Raw genomic sequence first — 9724 nt, 5'->3', positions numbered from 1 at the left:
GAGTCTGTTGGGGCCCTATAGGTAAAAAAGTATTGTTGGGCCCTCCAACCAGCGTTCATCACCATCATGTCTGCCAGTGTCCCAACGCTTACTCCTCTTCCTTTTCCTGTTTCTTTTTTTTCTCTCCTATATAAAGATATTTCTTTCATTGACAAACTCTGGTTTTCACAGCAATAATACATGCAACGTTTAGCAGGGCAACAAGAGTGAGTGCCTTCAGATTGGTCACCCCTACAGTCATTGCAAAATGTGTACATAACAGCATAGACAAAGGTTTGTCTTTACTCCTTCCCACAGGACATTTTGGTCCATATTTTTCTTTTTATTAAATCAGATAATCAAAGTGACCTTTAATATACCAAATTTAAAACATACCAGTATTTGCATCCAAATCATTTTGACACAAAATGTTGACATGATGTTTTTTTTACTTCAACTTCTTTCACCTATTTTTTTTTTAGGTTTATTTTTCACCTTCATTTAAGATACAGGTCAGTGGATAGAGCCACAAATTGAGGGGGGAGAGAGAGAGAGGGCAATGACAAGTGGGAAAGGGGCCAAAGGCCGGACTCGAACTCAGGCCTTCCGCTTGGAGGCACACCTATTTACACAGAACAACAGCATGCAGACAATAACATAACCAACCTAAGACAAAAGAAACCCGTAAAAAATACACCCAGTGTGACCACGGTCGTAACATTATTCAGAAGAAAATGTGTTTTCCAAACTCTGACATGCTTCAGTTCTTCCAGGTCAACGATCAGTGTTTTTCAGTTTTTGTACAGCTCTGTCGTCAGCTGTGTAACTGTGGCTCTCGTGCACAGAAATAAACAGCAGAGTCTTCTTGTTTAAGACTCTTCACCTCTAAGTACACAACATTGTTCGATGTGTCCTTTGTGATGGAAAACTGGCCTTGGAGATTTTGGGCAAATATCGTGCCAGTTCCGCTATCAATGCGTCCGATCCATTCCAGTCCTTTCCCCGTTTTCTGACGAATCCAGTGCAGCCAAGAAAGAGCAAGTCCATTGACATTACAGTACAGAGTGGCTGGTTCTCCTGCCCTGCTGACCACTGGCTCTGAGGAGGTGAGGGACTGGCCTTGAGCAGCTGAAAGAGACGCAGAGATTTAGATGACAGGGAGCTAGCAGACATTTAAAGCTCACTTTCCTCCTCTCTGAATAACTGTACTCACCTCCAATGAGAGCAACAAGGAGGAAACTTTGTGCAACTATCATTGTGGGAGCTTTGCTGAGTCTGCAACTGTAAAGGCCATGATGAAGGATATATATATATATATATATTGTTGGCAGGATGGGTGGAGCAGGGGCGTCAGTATGCACATTTGCATTTTGCCAGTCAGAGATGATGCAGTTTGACAAATCAAACTCTCAGAGATCAAAGACTTAAAAGAGACGTTAAGTGTTTCGCTTGATTTGAGTATTTTTGGCAGGATTTCGCATGTTTGCCTTTGAGTGTTGGGGTAAGAAAAGGTGAGATGGTGTACTACAACTAAATGAATACATAAAGCTGTATTTATTAACTTATAATAGAGTCAGTAAAAGGAAGAGCTTGTCTGTCCTGGGTTTCTTTCAGTTAAGATCAACTCAACAAGTGAATCTTTGTGTCCTTTAGGAACAGAATATCTTGACACTGACTGCCACCTAGTGGTAGTAGAACGAGTTGCAGTAAAAATGTGCAAGTTCTTTCTCCCATAAAGTGACTTATTTTTGATCAAAAATAATATAAAAATGAATGCGTTAAAAGTCTTTACATGTAGTGTTTATTTAATTCATGTCAGGGCAATGACTTAAAATGGTTTTGCACACTCTTGCTGATATCTGAGGAATTGATTGATATATTAAGTTGGATTTTTTGTCAAATGATTAAAGAATATTGTTGTTCATTGAAATTGTTTTTCAGGGCCAATTTATTATGCATTAACTGAGAATATAATTGTATTGTAGGATCTCTCGGTCAAGTCAAAACAAGTCCTGTAGGATTTTGTACATCTGCTCAACCAACTGCAGTCACTGTGGCTCTCGAGCACAGTAATAAACAGCAGAATCTTCAGCTTGCAGACTGTTCATCTGCAGATACAGCTGCTGTCTGCTGTTGTCTCTGGAGATGGTGAACCGGCTTTTGACTGAATTAGAGTAGTATTGGCTGCTACCACTAACACTACTAATAGTAGCGATCCACTCCAGTCCTTTTCCAGGAGCCTGTCTGACCCAGTTCATAGCGTAGCTGCTGAATGTGAATCCAGAGGCTGAACAGGTCAGTCTGTGGGATTCTCCAGGCCTTTTAACCACTGCTTCAGATTCTGTCAGAGTCTGACCATCAACACCTGAAGAGACAGAAAAGAAAACCATCAGATGTGACACTTTCAGAAGACTTTTTAGAGTAAAGATGAGTGATGATCATCACCTACCCAGCAGACAGTAAAAAGCAGCAGTCCTGTCCTATAGTCCATCATGTTCAACTGTGTGTCCACTGTTCTCTGTCGTCCTCTCTGCACTCACATAAGTAGAGGAGGAACACATCAGAGATTTACATTGACTCCTCCTCACATGGACTGAATTAACTTGGGTCTCAGTTTTTGTCTTTTTGAACTGGAAATTAAATGTTAGATGGCTTTTCCCCTTTGAGTCTGATTTGCATAATCTGAATTAAAGTGTGCATGAGGTTGAAAAAGTCAGTATTATTGTTCTAACAGGAAAGATGATCTATATTCAGTGGTGATTCAAGAGTCTTTTGGGGCCCTATAGGTAAAAATGTATTGTTGGGCCCTCCAACCAGCGTTCATCACCATCATGTCTGCCAGTGTCCCGACGCTTACTCCTCTTCCTTTTTTTCCAGTTTTTTTTTTCTCTCCTATATACGGATAATTCTCCTTCATTTTTCTTTATCAGCTTTCATTGACAAACTCTGGTTTCCACAGCAAAATAATGCATGCAACGTTCAGCAGGGCAACATCATATATCATAGATCATTTTCTCAAAATACTTTCCAAAAACTGTCCATGAACTATAAGGAGCAAGAGATGATTTGCTCATTATCAGGAACTACTTAGAGGACACTAATCAAAGTTAGAAAGAAATCAACAACCTGTGACCAATCAGAATCGAGTATAAAACCTGACTATAGTATTTGATTCCAATATTCAGTCAACCAATACTCAGATTTTTTTAAACTGAAATTAAAGATGCTGATACAGCTGAATGTGCAGTGATGGTGGTAAACAGAGGAAGCAGTTTTTGTATGACTCTCCTGTTATTGTCTCTCACTGTGGGACTCTAGCACAGTAATACACAGCAGTGTCTTCAGGCTGCATATTCTGTCCTGTTAGAGTCACTGTTGCAGCAGACGTGTCTCTGCTGTAGCTGAACTTGATCTTCAGAGCATTATTTTGACTGAGTCCACTTGTACCCCACTGATGAGAGATCCAGTCCATCGGTTTCCCTTCACGCTGTCTGATCCAACCTGTTGCATAGCTGTCATCAGTCAGAGAGTAACCAGAGACCTGACAGGTGAGGGTCAGAGACTGTCCAGACTGCACGACCATTGAGCCTGGTGTGATGAGATCAATACAGTGCACACCTGTGGAAACACAAATCATCATTATCTCCATCATTCATCTGATTATGAGTTGTTTCTAAACAGTTGAAAAGCTCCTTACAGGATCCAGCGCTCAGCAGCAGAATCAGAGCTGCAGAGAACATGACTGATGATGAAGATGATCTGATGTGGGCTGGTCTGTCCTCTCACTGATGCTCATACACACATGACTTATTTATATGGCAACACATGGACGCCAATTTACATTCAAAGGGTTGTAGATCAGCTGACTTAGTTTCTTAAAAATCTAAATGATAGGGAAGAGAAACAACAGAACACCTCACTGTTTCCCTTGTTGAAAGAAAAGGTGGAACTTCAGTTCTTGTTAAATAATTTGAATCATGTTGAAATCACCATTTTATATAAATTAGGAAACAACTTTATTAAGTTAGCTGATGAACAAGGTTTCTGGTGGTGATGTACATACAGTATGATTCTAACAATAGTCAGTTTTGTATTTAATTGTATTTAAAAGGTTCAGACTTTAAAAAGGTTCTTTTAAATTTGAACAAGGAAAATTCCAGAACGAGTACCTGACACATTTTTATTTAAGTTTTAATACTGAATAATGTGGGATAGTGTGATTGATGTTATTTTCACTGTTGCAAATATGATTGTAACATAAAGTAATGAAAAAAAGTCTGCACAAGAAGGAGGAACTCTGAACCAAGATCAAAGAAGAATTATGTTGCTCAGTAAAATCTGCACAAACGAGACAATAAGAAACCATCTTATCCTCATATCACCAAAACCTGTGTTGCAAGAAAGACAAAGTCTCTGAGCTCTGGTGCTGATTACACACATTTAAATCAGTCACTTTGCATACATGTAAGGCACATTTGGTCCCTTTTGTGTAAATGAGCACATCAATCAAAATATTTACATCAAATTAGAGGATATATTTTATTATATATTAAAGGGATTGCAACTTTGATTTATTCTTAAACTCTGTTTTTGAAATGAAATTGATAATATTATGTAAAAGTACAAGACTAGTGATACAAATATACAGACAACAAACACTGAACAAAATTATTGTTCAGTGTATGTTGTCAAAAGAGGAAGTAGTTTTTGTATGGTTCTCCTGTTATTGTCTCTCACTGTGGGTCTCTGGCACAGTAATACACTGCAGTGTCTTCAGGCTGCATATTCAGTCCGTTCAGAGTCGCTGTGTTGCTGGAAGAGTCAAAGTTGATACTGAACTGGTTCTTCAGTGAATCTTTGGTAACTGTGTTATATCCCACACGACCTATTATAATCCACTCCAGTCCTTTCCCTGCAGGCTGTCTGATCCAGGCTGTAGCATAGCTGCTAACAGAATAAGAGACCTGACAGGTGATGGTCAGACTCTGACCTGGCTGCACAGTCACAGAGGCTGGCTGTGTCAACTGTTCACACTTCACACCTGTGGAGGAAAACATGTTGAATATTGAATCAGTATGTTTAGAGTCATTGTGCTGTGATCATACTGTCAGTGCGTCTGCCTCAGTGAGACTCACAGGATCCAGCAGCCAGCAGCAGCAGCAGAGCTACAGGCAACATGGTTGGTGTTGAACCTGACATGATGGAGCTTCTCTTCTTCTCTGACTCACAGCCTGATGATGAATCTTTATATCAGACTGTGAGGAAGTTCAATTTGCATAGAGACAAACTTGGCTCGACTCCTAGCAAGCAAATGTATTTCTCATCATCTCTTCATATTCTGTTTATGGGATGGAAGGGTGATTTTATTGATTGTCTAAATTATTTTTCCTGGTTCTGGGATAGTTAGTGTTCACCTTTTATGGTTTTGTTGACATTTTAGATAATAGATGTATCTGTTTATTTATCCTTATTTGACACAGGAATGTTTATTATAAATATCTACCAATCATGATTTGATCGTTGATGTTTACCTGTTGTCATGGTGATGTTAATCTGTGTTTAAATAACGTAGCCAAATAAAAGGGTAGAACAATGAGATAGGCAGTTTTGTTGTGGAATCACCAAATCTGGAGTATGAGTCAAAGAAACAGAGTCACGTCAGAGTCATGACCTCGTTAACTGAGTTACTTTTCTGGATGAATCCTTGATAGATGTCTGCACAATTTGTGGTTCCTTTTTCGGCATCCTTAAAGAGACAATATTCACATGCAGGTGAACTCTCGTGCCAGCACATGCTTGAAAGTGAATACATTTTAGGACCAAAAAAATCAAAAGTCTTTTTCAATCAATAAATATGAGCCATTTTTTGAAATTCCAAGTCTGAATGCAGTCAATGCTGAAGTCTGAATCACCAGTGCTTGTTTTCAAGTTGAGTCACAGTCCAGGACGTGATACTGAAACACTGGAGATTGGATTTTTTGAGACATTTTGATAAATCTTTTTTTCAATGTATTTAATGTCACAAAGTAGTTTTACTGTCAGCTAAATTCTGACGAGAGAGAAACACAACTTCAGACGTCACCAGCTTCAATGAAGTGACAGCCTGCAGGTCACAAAGCTTTTTATTATTGTCTCTATGATTTAAAACCAACAGTTAGGCTGAACCCACCGAATCAACTGCTGCTGAATGTTTCCTTCTTGTGATTGAGCTTTAAGAGACTTTGTCACAATGCTCTGCCATTATATGTTTGATCTTTTATCGCCCTCTGTTGGCCTTTGTAAAAATGCATTTCGTCAGGTTTTATTTTTCTTCTGGCCTCTTTTATCAGTGGGTAAATCTCACACAGTAATTCACAGCAGTCTATTTGACCTTTTGGTTGCATCACTGCTTAAAGCCCCAACATGATCTTTTCTGCAGGTCGTCTAAACATACTCATTCTGCAGCAGAGTTACTCTGACCCACCCCTCCCTATACGCATAACACTCTGTGCGTGGTGCCTCATCATTTATGGTGTGCTTCGGGTTTGCACAAGTTTTTTTTTTTTTTTTTTAACAGGCTGGTGTCTTTGGTAATTATTACTAGGATGAAATCATTGTTGTGTAAACATGGTCTATTATCACCATTTTGCTTTAAGTGTGTGTGCAGAAAATGAAAATCCTCACAGCGCAGGTATTCAAAATGTCTCTTTCTCCAAAGCAACACAAGATCCAGTCCATCGGTTTCCTTCACTCAGTCCGATCAAACTGGAAACATAAGACCAGCGGTATCCTGTCCAGGCTGCACGACCACTGAGTCTTGCTGGATGAGATCAATACAGATCTCACGTGTGGAAACACTAACCAACATGATCTCCATTAATTCAGTTACTAATTTTGTCATTCTGATGTGTTTTTAATAGTTTAAAATCTCCTCTCAGGATGCTGCTGTGAACATCAGTATCAGAGCTACAGTACAGAGAACATGAATGATGATGAAGCTGAACTAAACTTGTGTCCTCTGACACACAAATACTCAAACACACACTGTGAGGAAACACAGAGGCCACCTAATCAACATACTCATGACAGAAGATCAGCTTATACCAAAGAGTCATTCAATGATTCAAAACTAGGATGAATTGTAAAGATGTTTCCCTTCATTAAAACTTTAGTTTTGTCACACATCATTTCAATAGGTGTTAAAATCGCTCTTTTTAACAATTAAGGAGAGACAGACACATTCAGTCAACCAATCAATCATTATTTGAATAGCATCAATTCATTACAATTGTTATCTCAAGACGCTTTACAAAAGAGCATATGGGATGATATGCAGGAAGGATTTCTCCTTTGTATTCCTCGTGTTCCTGTTGTCCACACTTCCTTGCCGCTGAGGTGGAGGTCGGAGCAGACTGAGCATGAATGTGGACGGCGGTGGTTGTAGGGTCGACACAGTCGGATGGTGGAGGCTGGGCGTCAGGCTGTGGTTGTGGGGACGACACATGCCCTTAGTTAAAAGTTACAAGGACAAGCTGCTTCAAACAAGAAGATTCACGTTAACAGTCAGATCCACTAAATATGAGATTTTATCAGTTTTCTTTAACAACATGTGGCAGAATAGCAGAGATGCACAAGAACTGAAACTTTAATTTTTTTAAATCCAACTGAAGTTTATTCTATAAATGAAACATAGAGAGTGTACTTTTTGACACGTTAAGTTTTTGTACAGCGTTACTTCCTCCTGTGTCACTGTGGGTCTCTGGCACAATAATAAACAGCAGAATCTTCAGTCTTCAGACTGTTCATCTGAAGATACACCTGCTGTCTGCTGTTGTCTCTGGAGATGGTGAACCGGCCTGTAACTGACTGAGAGTAGAATTTTCTGTCATTATCATTCTCAACCCAGGCGATCCACTCCAGTCCTTTTCCTGCAGCCTGTCTGACCCAGTTCATATGGTAGCTGCTGAATGTGAATCCAGAGGCTGAACAGGTCAGTCTGTGGGATTCTCCAGGCCTTTTAACCACTGCTTCAGATTGTGTCAGAGTCTGAGCATCAACACCTGAAGAGACAGAAAAGAAAACCATCAGATGTGACACTTTCAGAAGACTTTTTAGAGTAAAGATGAGTGATGATCATCACCTGCCCAGCAGACAGTAAAAAGCAGCAGTCCTGTCCTATAGTCCATCATGTTCAACTGTGTGTCCACTGTTCTCTGTCGTCCTCTCTGCTCTCACATAAGTAGAGGAGGAACACATCAGAGTTTTGCATTGACTCCTCCTCAGATAGATAAGAAAGTCAGTTCATTTGGATATCACTTCTTTACTTTTGGAATTAAATTCTAAACACAAGTGTCCTTTTAAGTTGTTAATCCTTAGTTTATTTTTTCCGGTATATCAATTCAGGCAGCCAATCAGGAAGAACATAAAGCAGAATAACACACAGCTCCACTTTTTGACAGTTAGGGGATGTTAAAGTAACATCTGTGATCAAAAATATCCACATTTAACAGGAAGTTAATCCCCATCATGTTCTTCGATGGTGTCTTCTGTTCTCAACAGTCATAGAGGATTTTGTCACATGGGCTCAGGGTATCAGAGAACAAAATTGGTTTTAAAATCTAATTTTCTAAAAGTCTGATTGAATAAGATCACCATAGAGGAAGCTAAAGACCTCTGGTTCAGTTACTAATGTGAATGTGATCCTGATAATTCTGAGTTATTTTGTTGAAAACAAAGGTATTTTCATAATGTCTTACAGCTGTTTTTCTCCTTTCTGTAAAAGTGAATTGGTGTTTAATATGTATAAAAATAATTATAATACATTTGATTTATTTGATTTACAGAGTCGCATTTAAAGAAAAACACTTTTAAACAATGGTACAAAAAGAAACATTAGCAATCTAAAGCAGTGTTTATAATGTTTCTATCAGTGATTTGAATTGTGGCAGGTCCGTAAAGTCTCAGGTGTGTTTGGGGAGAGAGATCCAGAGGGAGAGGGGCAGCAATGGAAAAGGCTCTGTTCCCCTGGTTCAGTGCTTGGTGTTAATCATTATTGGTGTGAGGGCTCCTCCTCTGGTGGCTTCATGTTACTGGTGTTCAGGCTCTGAGGGGTTTTTGTTCAGCTCTACTGATGGGTTGTGTCACTGTGGCTCTCTGGCACAGTAATACACTGCAGTGTCTGCAGGCTGCATATTCAGTCCGTTTAGAGTCGCTCTGTTTCTGGAGGCGTCTAAATCGATACTGAACTGGTTCTTCAGTGAATCTTTGTAGTAAGTGCCTCCAGTGGATCTCATTCCAATCAACTCCAGTCCTTTCCCTGCAGGCTGTCTGATCCAGGCTGTGTAGTAGCCGCTAACAGAATAAGAGACCTGACAGGTGATGGTCAGACTCTGACCTGGCTGCACAGTCACAGAGGCTGGCTGTGTCAACTGTTCACACTTCACACCTGTTAAAAAGAGAACATGTTTAGTAAGAAATGATCAAGTTAAACTGCAGAAGAAGAACTGTTGACTTTGACAGATGCAGACAGACTCACATCCAGCTGCCAGCAGCAGCAGCAGAGCTACAGAAAACATGGTTGATGTTGAAAGTGACGTGCTGTGAACTCCACTGACGGCCTGATGGGAAGTTTTTATAGCTGAGTAACAAGGAAGCTCACTGAGTTTGCATACAATCAAACATATGAAGCATCAATGATGGTCTGAATGGAGCCAATAGGAGAGTCTGTTCACTGTTTTTATATCTGCAGAGTGAAAAGATGACTGGA

At 39.8% G+C, this 9724-nt stretch overlaps 1 gene segment (V, D, J or C); it reads right to left on the bottom strand.

Annotated features, from left to right (window-relative positions):
• Positions 1 to 337: 337 nt before the first annotated feature.
• Positions 338 to 5178, bottom strand: LOC110005584 (immunoglobulin heavy variable 3-30-3-like). The segment is given in 4 exon segments: positions 338 to 988; positions 2220 to 2330; positions 3353 to 3597; positions 5115 to 5178. Coding segments are annotated over 4 exon segments (615 nt in total).
• Positions 5179 to 9724: the final 4546 nt, after the last annotated feature.

Source organism: Labrus bergylta, chromosome 16 (assembly GCF_963930695.1).
Source record: "Labrus bergylta chromosome 16, fLabBer1.1, whole genome shotgun sequence".
Lineage (NCBI taxonomy): Eukaryota > Metazoa > Chordata > Actinopteri > Labriformes > Labridae > Labrus > Labrus bergylta.
The sequence above is the reverse complement of the archived record's forward strand: the minus strand, read 5'-3'. Positions and strand labels throughout refer to the sequence as shown.